Raw genomic sequence first — 15,911 nt, 5'->3', positions numbered from 1 at the left:
TTTACATATAATAAAATCGTATCTAAATGGCCTGATTATCTTATTTCTTTATCTTTTTTATGGTATGTATGTGTTATTGTACTTTGGATATAGACTATAGATTATACATTGGTTAATTCTTATAGGCCTACCTATTATATGGTTTTGGTTTCGTTACAGATTGACTGTTGCTGAAATAACAACTCTACTTGAAGAGAATGATGAACTTCCCTCTGTACAACGGATTTTCATTCAACCACCTGAATTCGATGGGGATACATCCGCAGAAGATTCTGCAGATGAGGATGATGGGGGTTAAAACTAGACAATTTACCGAAAATTCAGTTAGCTGGCTTCGGAGAAGCAGTGTTGGCTGATGGCACAAGAATGGGGGATGAACATGACGAAGTGCAAGGTATGCCTAGGCTTAGCACAACCTGTGATCTCACTGAAGAACCAATATCCAGCGGAATCTCTGGGATCGGTAGACTTACCGATGAAGCTACCACCACCCCTAATCTAAAACGGAGAAAAACCTCTAATTTGCTCTCTTTGCCCACAGAATCTATTACTAGCAAGCTAAAATTTGATGGCATTCATAAAAAAAAAATGAAGTGGGAAAAAAAAGATATAAACAACGTTCACAGGTTGAAACCTGAACCAAATTATAGTGAGTTTAACAATAAAACACCAACTGAACTGTTTGAATTATTTTTCTGTAATGATATTATTGAATTGTTGGTCAAAGAAAGTATTACTTATAGCAGGCAAAAAAACAACAATAACATTTCTGTAAGTCATGAAGAAATGAAGTGTTTCTTAGCAATTCTGCTTCTCAGTGGCTACAACCAAGTGCCAAGCAAAAGAAAACTATTGGGAAAATGAATTAGATGTAAAAAATTCTTTTGTATCTGAGGCTATGAGAAGAGACAGGTTCTTTTACATAATGCGCTACCTGCATTGTGCTGATAACTCTAAGTTGGACGCTAATGATCGTTACTCAAAGCTAAGGCCTATGTTAAATATTTTAAAGAAGGGATTTTTGGACAAATATAAAGGTGACACGGAGCTGAGTTATGATGAGTCGATGATTGAATATTATGGGAAGCATGGATGTAAACAATTTATAAAAGGGAAACCGATTAGATTTGGGTACAAACTTTGGTCTCTGTGCACCTCTTAAAGGTTATCTTATAAAACTTTGAACCTTATCAAAACGAACATTCCTGGCTTGCACCAAGATGACGAAAAGATTTTGGGAAAATCTGCTGCTCCTCTTGTCAAGATGATGTTTGAAATGCCAGATAAGTACAAGTACTTACCATTTGATATATATTTTGACAATCTGTTCACAGGAATCAATTTGCTTAGTTGCCTCAAGACAGTGAACTACACTGCTACAGGCACAATTAGAAACAATCGCCTGCCATCAAACAACAAAGACTTTTGTCTAACAACACCATCTGACATGAAAAAGCAATCTCGCGGTTACTATGACTATGTGTCGTGTAAGAAAGAAAACTTGATTATTGTAAGGTGGATGGACAATTCTGTTGTCACTGTGGCTTCCAATTGTTACAGTGTAGAACCAGTCGGAAAAGTAGACAGGTACTCTCAAACTCATAAAAAACACATCCAAATAACTCAACCTAACTTGATAATGAAGTATAACAGAGCAATGGGGGGAGTGGACAGAATGGACCAGGGAGTGTCCAATTATAGAGTGAATATTCGAGGAAAGAAATGGTGGTGGTGCATTTTTACTTGGATGATAGATGCTGCAGCCCACAACGCTTGGGTTCTGATGAGGGCAACAGGATCTAATATCTCACTACTACAATTCAGGCGAGAAATTGTGAAGACCTACTTGACCAACTATAAAGTTCTTCCCAAGGGTCCCGGCCGAACACTAAGTGCGTCAAGATTCAGTAACAGCAGCTGCCCAGTATCTGACGCCATCCGTTACGATCGTGTGGACCATCTGATTGTGCCAACCAATGGGGAGAGGAGAAGGTGTCAAGGAATGAATTGCATAAAAAGGGTCCAAACTCAATGTATTAAATGTAATGTTGGTCTGTGTGTCAATTGCTTCAAGCCGTTTCATTGCAAGTAAATAGTTTGTTTATATAAGATTTAGTTTAGTTTGAAATGTAATGAACAAAAGGACTGATTCCATTTTGTAGATAAGACCAATGGATTGTTAGCATAATGTCATAATTAGCATAATCGTCTTAGTATAAATTATTTAAACTCATTAATTGCAAATAAAAAATATATTTATTAAATGTTTTGTTAGTTATTTTAACCAATAGTCCAATTTTTAATTAAAATCAATCACAGTAAAATATAAAAAGAGTGTGCATTTATGTTATGTAAACAGGCAGTAGCCGAGAAGCCTAGCGGTACATTATTGTACCACCCCCGTTCTGCAACTACTGCCTACTCATATCACTAAAAATGGTGTCAATAGCTTAAATAGCACTTGTAGATACTACATATATCAACATATTTGTAAAAATTAAAAAAAAATAATTCAGGCTTTAATGGGTTAAACAAAATTAAAGTTGAATATTTAAATCACAAATGCACATCTCAATTTTTAAACTGTCAAAGCAATCCTTAAGGTCTCATGATGTTAGTAACAAGGGCTAATTAATAGAATTGTTGTGCTAGGCCGCATCAATGGTATTACTAGTACTGGCCATCAGATTGCACTGAGGACACCTGTTCAACTGAGACTTCTGTGGTCATGGACGTGAAAGGAACGGGACTTTGTCTGATAATTTACCAAGATTAAACACATTCATAACCACTTTTTCATAGTATGAAGTTACTGTAACATGTTTCTTAAAGCTATAAAGTAAAATTTGCAAGTGGCTTATTTATTATTACATCAAAGCAATATCGAACTTTAGTCACCTATAGCTCCTAATTGTAATTAATGAAGTTTTATTTTGGCAAAGGGAAGAGAAAATCCAAGCCAATTAGTTCTAAGCTTCCAATTCGATTTCAGTGATGAGGCATGAGGCAGTTAATTTGTTGATCCATTGTTCCTTAATTACTTACTCAACAAAACTTTAGTTGAGTTCCAGTTATTGAAAACACAAACTTTATGTAAGGCTTTGCTGCAGGTTATTACACTCAATGGACTAAATTAGCGTCTCACTAAAGAATTGTGCGTTAACCCAAACAAAAAACGATTTAAAGTAATTAACTGTACAAAATGTAACACAAATCAAAAAATATTTATTGCTGTGTTCTATCAGCACAATTTGTGTTTTAAGAATTATAAATAATTTTAGTATATTTTAACCACAATATATCATGAGTTTGTAAAGTATTGTTTACATGTTCCAGTCGTTATGAATCCAAATTGTCTACACATGATAAGTACTCCTAAAGCATTGAAAGTTATCTGTTCCTATACATATTCAAATAGCAATATGCAATGTGACATCAAAAATGAAAACTTCTTTTTCTTAGCATAATTTAAGATAAATAACTGTACAGAATGCAACATAAATCAAAAATATTTATTGTTGTATTATATCGGTACAATTTATGTTTTTAAGAATTCAAAATAATTTTAGTATATTTAACCACAATATATTGTGAGTTGTAATATCTTTTTTGCTTGTTCCAGTCGTTATGAATCCAAATTCTCTACACATGATAAGTACTCCTAAAGCATTCACAGTAATCTTTTTCTATGAAGTATTATCAAAGATAAACTCATCTTGCAGACAGTAATATGCAATATCACGTGATAAAAATGAAGTTATTTTTTTTTCAGTATATGTCTTACAATATAACAAAAGTCAATAGACACTCACAAGGTGATCTAATTTAGCGTGAAAAAATATAGGTACTATGTTTGTATAGTGAATCTTGTCATTCTAGAATTTAAAACAGTACATTCTAAAATAAACTATATATGCAAAGTACAGAAACGTGATTGCTGGTTTGAAGATTCCGTGCTCTCAAACCCAGAGTGCTCATCACACCCCCAATGTACCCCTGGAGAGTAGACCACAGTATGGGTCCTTAGAGAGTTGTAAACCTCGCCCTCCTCCTTACCCCACACTCCCCCTCACACAACCATTCATTATCTTCCGGGCTCTGCTGTTTTGAAATAAAAATTAATAATAATTTCTTAATAACCTTAAATATATTTTCATATTTTTATATTAAAAATAATAAAATCAAAACACTGCTAGAATGAAATATACCACAAAAGTATAATGTCATATCATACATTTTAACGCTTTAGCTGTTTATAACAAAAATCTTTTCCCAAAAATGTTCAGGTTTTAAACATTTGTAATACTCAAAACTATCAGCTCAAATTGACGTTTACCAAGTGTTTTGCTTCAAAATGTGTAAATTTGTACACATCACCGATATTTGCTTGAAACTAGTCTTATTCTTCAGCCAATAGAATTCTGTTTTGGGTAAAAGCAATTTTTTATATTTTATTTACATTTAGAATTTTTTAGATTGTTATAAAATATATTTTATTTATTTATTTTGTATATTAATATTTGAATATCATAAAAAATAAATATGCTCATAATTACGAACAGATCTTAACAATTTCAAGTAATTTGGAGAAACAATAGTCACTCCACTGCCATAGCAATTGAGCGCGTGCCATGGCCATCCAAATCACAGCAATATTTTTACACTCAATACTATATGGAAGCTTAAAGGAAAGTACAAAATGTTAATTTTACTATGAAGGGATTTTAATTCTTCGCTGGTATAAAAGATACGCTTGTTTTACAAAAAAAATATTTACACAACAATGAAATGTCCTTGTACAATAGTTTTTGGAAGAAAGACACAATACATCGTTGTGAAACAGTTTTTTGAAAAACATGTACAACGATACATTGTTCCAGACAAATGGTTGACATTCTCAAGAACGATACTAAAATGAAGGAAAAAGGGAGAAATTAAATATAAAAAAACACAAAATGGATGTTTTATTATATAAATTAAAATTCACTTTATTATAGTTTACTAAGTCAATGACAACTTATAACTAGAAATAAATATTGGTTTCATATTATGTTTAAATAAAATAAGTTAATACAAATTAAATAAATAAAATATTTACTACCTAAATGACTATTTTGATACATGGAAGTAGGTAGTTTCTTTGAAGCATTATTAAGCAGTACTACACAACAATATCACAAACCTAAACCACTAACCACTGTGACTACACGTGTATTAATTTTTGTTTTACTTTAAAGCACTATTGAAAATAACTCTTTGATTTATTATTTAAATTGCCTTAAATGTATAGAGCAATAATAATCTCTTGATAAAGTTTATGCTCAATTCATTGATCAATTATTGAATTTTTTAGTTTCATTATTAATCAAATTAGTATCCTAGTAATAACTTTAACACAATAAAATAAGTACCTAAAACCAAAATATGTAAAACTACAGCTTAATTAAGTATTTTTCTGAGTAATTGTGTAAAACCCAAACAAATTGTACAAAATATACAGATGTTTGTTATGAATCTATCACAGGTGTTTTAAGGACATCAAAACTGTGCTGATTGTCAAATATCTCATAGCTATACAAACATTAGCTGGAGGGAAAAAAATGCAAACTGTGACTTATAGTGATAGGAACTTTATTTTCACTAAACAATGTTTGAAAACCCATTGTTTACTCAATTGAACATGTTTACGCAATTGAACTTTTTTCCTTCTTCACATTCCTATTAAAAGTAATTATACATCATATTTGTTCATTTACCATACTCTAGCTCGTAAAAAAATTGATCTGAGATGCCTCATTCCACTTACACTGATAAAAATGTATACCAGTTTTGTTCCTGGCAGACAAATATGATATATTGAAATAGATCTGGTAACCTACAAATTATTTCATTACAATAATTTTAAGTCGAAACAATTTAAAAATAATCTCCAATGAATAGAACACAATGAATGAATATGATATTAGTTATATATATATAATTTCAATAAACATTGAATCACAAAAAGTACTTGCTCCGCCGGGAGTCGAACCCGGGTCTCTCACTTGCCGGGTGAATGTGCTACCATTACACCACAGAGCGCTTACTTTTTCGGATTCAATTATTTTGTATTTGGCCGTATCTGTCACATATGCGTTTAAATAAGCAAACTAACATATGATCGGAAGACCAAATACCTGTCAAACGACTTTTATTTACATTAAACTGTATAAATGGCAATAGCCTTATTTAATTTCAATACACATTGAATCACAAAAAGTACTTGCTCCGCCGGGAGTAGAACCTGGATCTCTCACTTGCCGGGTGAATGTGCCACCATTTATATGTATATATATATAATATATATAATATATTTTATGTATATATATAATATATTATTATATTTAATTATTATATATATATATAATATTTTATTATATTATTATATATATATATATATATTATATATATATATACAAACTCTAGTACTTAAACATTTGCTAAATTTGATAATGTTATAAAGACCCATGGAAAACAAAAGTTTTTTACACAAATTAGACCTTTCTATATTTAATACAGCGGATCCCACATAATGTTTTCTGTTTGTAGAGACAGCTTTAAGTACAGTACTAGAGTACATGTATTAGTATTTTGCTAGTGTTCTTATACTTTTGACAGAGATTGTATAATATTACTGTTCTTAAATAAGTGATATGGTTGTTATTTAGTTGGTAAATAATTATTTATTACGCAGTATGAAGTTATTCTGTAAAACTATTTCGTACAGAGAAACCCTTAGGAAATAAAATTATATACATATATACTTAATTAAATGGCATCATTTGATATCTTTTTAACAAAAACATTACTTTTGATAATAATTTTAGCTGACACAGTTATGTTTTGAAATTTGTGTAGTTAGGTTTTAAACGTCTCAAGAATGATAATATGTTCTTGTGTGTTTATTTGTTCACCTGCTGACAAAAAAATACATGTTTTTAAATATTAATTAAGTATCTAGGTAAGTTTTTGTCTTATGAATGACAAAGATGACACTACTGTGTGCAAATTCAAACAAATTTGCAATTTTCACGCTGTTACTTCAAATACAATATTTGTGATACTTTTTAATTGTTCCATTTACATTATATTAAATTGCATGGAATTGTTTTTAAAGTGGATAGCACACTACAGTAAACCTTATAATATACAAAACATTTAATAATAATTAAATACAAATTGAAAATAGAATATAAATTAGGGTGAGTTATTGTCTTATTTTTTATTTCAAAAGGTTATATCGACTGACTTTATAGGAAATTAAACATAAATAAATAGTTATTTTCACAGGCACTTTGTTATTCATACATAATAAAAATATACATGTACGTACACTTTAATATTTCTATAGAAAATAAATCACAATGCACAAAAAAGTGCATTTGACAAACTTTCACTAACACATACACCTTAAAGTACACAATAAAGATAACATTTGGACACTCAATATATAATCTACACTGGTATCAAAATATACAATATCAACATTAATTGCACATATTGTTTGTTCCTAATCATTTTATGAAACACGCTAAAACGTTATTTACCATAGGATAAACTTTATTAAATGCATGTTATCAAATGCCTATTGTCTATTAGCTGCTTTAATGTGTTTTAGTTTTATTTCCATTTATGATTTTTATAGCTCATTTAAGGTGAATATCACAATAATTGAGCTAATACAAGAATTACAATACATTAATTTAAATAATTTTTTACCACTTGTCGAAAATCTGCAAACTATGATAAATATTTTACGCATTAAATAATAATAAACGATAAGTAAATAAACAACATACTTTAATCCAAACCCAAATCCTCACATACAAATGTCAATGAATTAATAATGTCTTTTGATTACAATATTATAATCACAAACATAAATGATATTTCTGAATGACTAATTGTTAACAGTGGAAGCATCTATAAGAAATTCCGTGTGCTTATCATTGTAAGTTTTATGGGGTCGCTTTGTATTTCATAAAAATCTTATACGAATAAAGTGTTATATACAGGGTATCCTGTAACTCTCTGGACAAAGGTATACAACGTTATTGCTCAGGTCAAGACAAACATATTTTACCATATAAACATGAGTCTCCGATGCTTAGTTTCCCATCTGTATGTCTGTTATGGGTTTTTTATACAAAAATTAATATCTTAAAAACTACTAAATGAAATTATACCAAATTTGACTCAATTGTTTATGATAACAAGGCTAGTTACTGAAAAGTATATAATAACATTATATTTAGTATTTTCAAAATGGCGGCCATTAACATTTTTAAACTTTGAATGTCTTAAAAACTAAAATTTTTCTCAAGAATTGCAAGAATAACAGTTTGTAGAGGTTTTCTTTACAAATCTAATGACACTAAAATTATTTAAATTGAATAATAAATAACTGATTTAACAGATTTACTGTAACAAGACATGGTCCACAGCTGCCGTTTATTCAGTTTTTGTATTCGCTGAGAACCAATCAATACATTTTATTTACTGTATAATATGTGAAAAAAAATATATTACATTAAATTATCTGTATTATAATAAAACTTAAGATGTTTCAAAAGTTTAAAATACCTCATTTGTAGGAAATTTAGTTGTAAACACAAAAATATGTAGTGTTAAGGGGTTCAGAAATAAAAATGATAACTTTCATTTACAGAGAAAAGCGCAAAGTGGCTAATTTTTACACAATTTCAGTTGCTAAGCAACATAATGAAATAAGCATAATAAAATTCAATCTCATGCAAATTAATGTTTTTCCACCTTTTTATGAAGTGGGCTAAAGCTGAACAGTGTATAAGTCAGTTTTTTTACTTCAAAATTAAAAAATAAAATAAAACAAGATAGAATAACTTGTTCTTATTTCATACTCAATAAAGTCAGTCACATCTGATTCCATTAGAATGTTAAAAATATCACTTGTTTTACAAGGATCATCCATTCTAGTCCAGGAGAAATAGCACGTTAAAAATGGTCAAATAAATAAATGTTTTCTTACAGCAAACTAATGGCACAATTTAGTCAAATACATCATAAATAAATAAAAAACACCATTCCGAACCAAAATCGCCTATTAGGGGGTATAGGAGGGGTGGTTTTTAGGGGTGAAAATGGTTTTTTGCAATTTGTGAGTAAACAATGCATCCTATTGAAAAAAGTCAAATATAAAAGTTGTTGGAAATGAAAAAATCTACAACTTATTTAATAATCATTTTTGCCCTAACCTCAAAAATCTCCCAAAAAATTCAAAAAACAGTTTTTTTGGTTTTTAATTTTTTTTTTACAAAAATGGTTCGATTGAGCTGAAATTTTGATCAAATATACTTTGTGCTATTCTAAACTTACTGTATTTTTTTCATTAAGAAATATTCAGCCGTTATAATAAAATTTCACTTTAAAAAAATATTTTGATAATTTTTAATCAACATTTTGAATACATTGTATTATTTACGTGGAAAAATTGTTATTATTTAATTATAATTTTTTTTATACCAGTGCTATTTGTAAGCATTAAGCAAAATAATAATGAATCATGCATATTTAGCAATTACGTGGAAATTTTTAAATAAATAAAAAACAGAATTCGAGTCTTTGTAATTTTTTTTTAAATTTATATTTTTCATCACATATTTTTGATCTATTTACAATATTTTTTACAATTCTTATTGAAATTGAATCAAGAAACCATTATTTCTTTCCAAAAGTTTTCTTTTAATATTTATGTATTTTTTCAGTGAAATTAAAAATATAAATATCTTTTTTTTCATATTCTACGTCATCTAATCGTGATTCATACCATATTCTACTCAATTTTTTCACTGCTTTTTTTAAATTCAATGATTGTATCTCCTTTCATTGAAGGAAACACAAGATCGTTATCAAAACTATCACTCACTTTTTAAATGTATTTAATGTTGGGATATCACCATCAAAATCTTCTTTAATTTCGTTAAGGGAAAATTGGCACTCGGATGAATTTTTTTTAAGTAATACACGCAGTAACTTATGAAATCTTTAGAATCTACACTCGATGTATGTCTACAAGATGTTGAGCTTGTCCCATCATAAAAAGATGACATGCACCTATTATGATAATAAGCTTGAACTTCATCTGATTCTTTGAGAAAATTCAGTCTAACTAACAGACTTTTATTAAATGATTGTGAAACATCTCTTCCCTTTAAAGTTGATAAAATTTTTCTTTAGTCTCAAACTTCTGCATGCCGCGAAATGCTCTATTTTGGTTACAAGGTTCTTCACAAAAAACACAATGATGCTCAAAATCACATGCTTTTTTCATAATCTTCTTCCCAATCGACTTTTTTTCTTATTTGTTCTTTGGAAGCTGTAACAATTGATCGAGGTCTATTGTATGCCGATCGACAACCATCATGAATGTGTGCCTCAGTCAATTTCTGAAATGTTTTGTACCGCTGATCATTGCTTTGTTTACTTGACGAAATGAGAGTATCTATCCCTCGACTTTTTATTTTCACCAAATCTCCATCGCGGCTTTTACAAATGATACAAGAAATGAAGAACAATAAAGCACCAGGTTTTTGATATGATAGGCTCTACAGTTCTTAAATGTATAGCACCTAATATTGTAAATGTTCTAGAATACCTGTATAATTTTAGTTTGTCAACTGGGGAGTTTCCACTTTGCTTAAAAAAGGCAATTGTGACACCAATTTTTAAAAAGGGGGATTTTACACAGCCCAATTGTTTCCGCCCAATATCCCTGCTGTCAGTATTTGCTAAAGTACTTGAGAAGATAGTCAAAAGGCGTTTAGTTGACTTTTTAAATAAACATAACTTTTTCAGTAACAACTAGTTTGGTTTCCGAGAAGGCATGTCTACTGAGGATGCCTTACTTCATTTTATGGAGGCTGTTTATAGCTCAATTAACAATAATAAAAAAGTTTCTGCATTATTCGTTGACATAACAAAAGCTTTCGATACCATTAATCATAAAATATTGTTGGAGAAGCTGTGGATAGCGGGTATTAGGGGATTATCACATGACTGGTTTTCCAGCTATCTTTCTGAGAGGGAGCAAAGGGTTCGAATTGGCAATACCCTAAGTGATGCAGGTTCTGTTGATTTTGGAGTGCCTCAGGGCTCAGTCCTGGGGCCTATCCTTTTTTTAATGTACATTAATGAGTTGTGCGATGGACGCTTTAAGGGCAGACTCGTTGCTTTTGCGGATGATGCTGCTTTTTATTTATGATAACTTTGACCTTGAGGCTTTGCATAGTGATATGTCAAGAGATTTATATTATTTAAGGGTGTGGTTTTGATAAACATTTCATGATTCTTAGTGAAAAAACCAAATTTATAATATTTAGTCTGAAAAATGTTTTAACTTTTAACATACCATTGAAATTTCATGATTTCAGATGTTTTCATTTACGTTGTAATGATTGTAATTGCTTACAATTAGAACAAGTTAAAAGTATAAAATACTTGGGTTTGGTTATTGATAGCAGTTTAACCTGGAAAGAACATATAAAAAAAATTGAAAAAAGAGTTGTATCTTAGTCTAAGGAGCATGTATTTACTTCAGCAGATGTGTAGGAGTGTTGAAGTGTTGGTTGGGGTTTACCATGCTCTCGTTGGCTCTAGGCTTTCTTATGGCATTACATGCTGGGGAGGGACCTACTGCTCAACTTTGTATCCCATTATAATTTTTCAAAAAAGGTTCATGAGACTAATCGTGCGTAGAGAAAAAATTTGAACATACATGGCCAATTTTCTCAAACCTAAAGATTCTTCCACTGCGTCATTTATACATTTTTAAAGTACTAAAAATCTTTTACATTAGAAGCACCTCATTTTCCGTGGCTCGCCAAACGACCTATAATTTAAGAAAATATCAAGTAGTGTTTGTGCCAAAGTCTCATTTAACAGTACATCAAAAGTTTTATACTAGTGTGGCACCGCGTTTGTTTAATTTAATAACTCCGAAGATAAACCAATTTACAAAACTAAATGAGTTCTTGAAAAATCTAAAAATTTGGTTGTTTGAGCAACAAAATATAGACAACTGGTTAAATGTCACAATTTAAATTAGTGTAGACTTGTTGTGTAGATTTTATTATTATTATCTTTTTTTTTTATTCCCTCTGTAATAATAGTTTATTTTGTTATTGTTGTACAGTTACTTTTTTGAAGGGATAAATTTAGTTGTGTAATTTAAAGCACAGAGTTATTAAACAGAGATTATTTTTTGAGTAAAATAAATTTTTTTTTTCCTAATACGAGTTGCGTGTCGCTGCTAGCCGATTTTTTTTTTGCTTTAGTTAAGTGATGGAGATCCCAATACTGGTTTTACCTATGGGGTTCCTATTTTGTCTTGTCTTAAATACAGTTTTTTTTTAAGTTATATTATCTTTTATTGAGACTGTTTTTGCATCTTAAAATGAACATATTGTAGTTACTTAATGTAAGAACATTTATTTTGATTTATGCTATGTAAATGTATGTATGTATTTTATTATGCATGAATATGTATATGCAAAATGTATATTCTGTGTTTTTGACAAAATAAAGAATTATTATTATTATTATATTATTATTAAAAGGTACCTTTTCCACCATTTACATGAATCTATAAAATGCAGAAAGCACGATAAAATTAGTATACTGAAAATACGTAAAAATTACTAGATAAATAGCATGTGTAAAATTTTATGTACAGAGACAAAGTTTTATGATCTGTATTATTTTTAATAATTTTTATTGAATAACTAGCGGGCCCGGCGCGCTTTGCTGCGCATTTCAATAATTTTTTGCAAAAGTTGCCCGCGGCTTCGCACGCAATTTCCCGTTGAAAACAGTACACTATATTCACTTATTCTTTTTCTATCACATTCTAAACATTGCTGAGATAATTGATAGTCGTTCCATCGTGAGCCTCTTGGGCGTATTATGAAGGTATGTACCATATTCCTGCCTCTATCTAGCTGTTACCCACGGCTTCGCACGCAAATCTTAAGAACCGAAGTCCTTATATTACTTAGTAATTTTTTTTTTTTACTATAATAAATTTTAGATTAAATTAGTTATATCTCCGATGCCACGATTGAGCTTGCTTTGTTGTCTCGATCGAGAGAATATGTACACACAGAGTTTTGAGAACCATACTTCTGTCAAAAAAAACAACTAAGGTTGATTTTATAACATTCTTTATATTTGTAGCCAACGTAAGATAGTAATTATGATATCTGCATTACTCTTCTGATCAAGCATGAGCATGGTTTATATTAAATAAATATTGCAGTTAAAGGTGAATTTTTACGTCAAATTTGAATTGTATTATCTGGATAGTAAAGTCTATGTTTAACAGTGATTGCAAAAACAGTTTAAACAAAATTTGTCGTTTCTCTTAAGCTTACTCTATGCTTTAAAACTATAAGTGTAATATATGTTTACAAAGAACAGCTGATTAAAAATTTGAAAAGACGTTAACATATGTTTGCTGCAATGCATTTCTTATGGGTATTTCTGTAACCAGTGGGGCGGAATCCTGAATCGGGAAAGGGATGGGCATAGCTTATAAACCTTCTCCGTGGAAAAATACATATACGTACAAATTTTCATCATGATCGGTCCAATAGTTCACGATTCCATAAAGGACAAACATACAAACATTCATTTTTATATATATAGATTGTATAAAATTTTGTTTCGCAGTTTCAAAGTTTTACTTACGATTTGTATTTTATATGGACAAAAATATTGTAAATTGCTAATCACGAGGCTTATTTCACGACACTACTCCAATATATTTATGATGCATTTGACTAAATTGTGCCATTAGTTTGCTGTAAGAAAACATTTATTTTTTCAATCAGGTAATACGACTATTCTGAACTAATACAATCAACAGTGTATGATAAACTTTGAATTAAAAAACCTTTCTGAGCACAGAACAAAATGATTTTTTTACAAATAATCTCCGCTGTACAGAAGTTAACAACAAAATCACATCTGAGAAAACCACACAGATCAGCTATTAGAAACAGGATAAAAAAGAATCAAAGACCACTAAACATTAAAAACAACACATGGCTTTCGATTAATGTATAATTAAAGATCTTTGATTGGTAATATTACTTTTACCAATAAAATACAAATAAATACTTTCGTTGTAAATCGCACTTTAGAAGTTACGCGATCAACACCACTAGGGTCAGTCAACGTTTCCAGGATCAAGTAATTACTAAAATACCTTCATCTAAACCAATTTTGATTACTAACCAATTAGCTGAATTGTCAGCAAAACTCTGGTATATTCACAATTTTATATATCATCAATGTATATATTTGACTGAAAATCCCGATTTACTGTTTTTAACCCATTAGCATGTTATGACACGTGTTAAAACTGCAGACTACATTCAAGTTGTTACGACAGACAGTCTCGGCATAAAACTTTAACTAGATAACTGTAATGAAGATAGCAGCACTGGGAGGGCTGTCAACATATCCTAAACTTATCCAAACAATTAAAGTGTAATTTACTTAAGTTTTGTAATATAACTTCAAGCTATTCTAATTTATTTGTGAAACTAGCTAAACCAAAAAAATATGAATTCCTAGCTTTTAAAACGTTATTAAAAATTAGCGTGCATATGGGTTAATGCATAATACAAATATATTGCTGCTACAATATTAATTTTTTATTTGCTCTGTTTAAATTATTATGCTTATTTGAATGGGATTTTCATTTAATTGAAAACCAAGATTACCGTCAATAGCATTTTAGTTATTCACATTAAAAAAAAAACCAAATACATTAATGTGTTTAAGTTAAGGTTTCACAGAAAATACTTTTTATGATATCATATTTCACATCATTAACAAAATATATTCAAGCTCATATGAATAGAAAATTAACTTGATTCTAGTTACAACTGTGTTTACCCAGAAAATATTAAAATGTAAAATAACTACTATTTCAATATCTTTTTAAATACTAGGAAAAATAGTATCACTTTTAAATACTAATATACTAGAATTAATTTTAGGAATTATATTGATACGTATTTAGGTAATATTCGTAAAAAATTACTTTAAAAACCAACGAAAATGAACTATTCCTATTTGAATGGAGGCTAAACAAAAATTAAGATAAATAATTAAATAACCAATTTACAAGATATACTCAATGAAAATCTGTCATGGATACACTTTAAGACTTTACGATAACGGAACTCGTATCAGAGGGCAAAATAGTTGCAAATACTTTGAAAGATATTTTTAATGTAATTTTGCAATGTACAATTTTTAAACAATAACATTTGGAGTATTATTATTTTCAAAACATTTCATCTTCAAAATTTAAATTAAATATATTTTTTTTTGTTTATTTTAGAGTCACCAAACTTTAAAACAAATTTCTTGAAGACAAAAAAACTGACTATTTTCATAACTAGAAACCTTGATTGGATAAGTGGTCTTTTTTTATATACCCTTCCTGAAAGTTTTTTTTTTGTTTTGTTTGATCCTAACCCAGCCCTAACATCATATCTACTTTTTTGAAATATATTACTAATCACATGCTTTAGTACCATTTTCAATAAAGTAGGAATATCTTTAACAATTTTAAAAAATTAATTTTGATATTACTGTTTTATTAATGGGTCTATCATATTTAGCATAATAACAAAAAGAGGTACACCGAGCTCACTCCAGATGCTGTTGCCTCCAATCAGAGACATTCGAACATTGTTGCAATATATGTTAATCTTTTAGCAGCAGTGAATGTGTTTAAAACACAAGAACCACTAATATTTCACTATTAACTTAGAGCAAAAAAGAGATCAGATGGTTATTCTGTCGTTGAGGTTGCCTTGAGG

The 15,911-nt window shown here is 29.6% G+C and overlaps 1 protein-coding gene across 1 annotated transcript; it reads left to right on the top strand.

The window, feature by feature from the left end:
- The first annotated feature begins 366 nt into the window (after nt 1-366).
- LOC124371199 (piggyBac transposable element-derived protein 3-like) lies at nt 367-4,027 on the top strand. Its single transcript, XM_046829529.1, has 3 exons — nt 367-394; nt 1,335-1,992; nt 3,949-4,027. Exons 1-3 carry the CDS (start codon nt 367-369, stop codon nt 4,025-4,027), a joined length of 765 nt encoding a protein of 254 aa, XP_046685485.1.
- The last annotated feature ends 11,884 nt before the right edge of the window (nt 4,028-15,911 follow it).

This window comes from Homalodisca vitripennis, unplaced genomic scaffold (genome assembly GCF_021130785.1).
Source record: "Homalodisca vitripennis isolate AUS2020 unplaced genomic scaffold, UT_GWSS_2.1 ScUCBcl_1089;HRSCAF=4290, whole genome shotgun sequence".
NCBI classification, from domain to species: domain Eukaryota; kingdom Metazoa; phylum Arthropoda; class Insecta; order Hemiptera; family Cicadellidae; genus Homalodisca; species Homalodisca vitripennis.
This window is presented reverse-complemented; position numbering and strand designations above follow the sequence as displayed.

Bases quoted from the DNA above. Each gene is read 5' to 3' on its own strand.
- LOC124371199 (XM_046829529.1), top strand. From the start codon at position 367: ATGGGGGATGAACATGACGAAGTGCAAG. The intron at 395-1,334 runs GTATGCCTAGGC...ATCTGTTCACAG, and splicing joins TGAACATGACGAAGTGCAAG to GAATCAATTTGCTTAGTTGC. The intron at 1,993-3,948 runs GTGTCAAGGAAT...GCTGGTTTGAAG, and splicing joins ACCAATGGGGAGAGGAGAAG to ATTCCGTGCTCTCAAACCCA.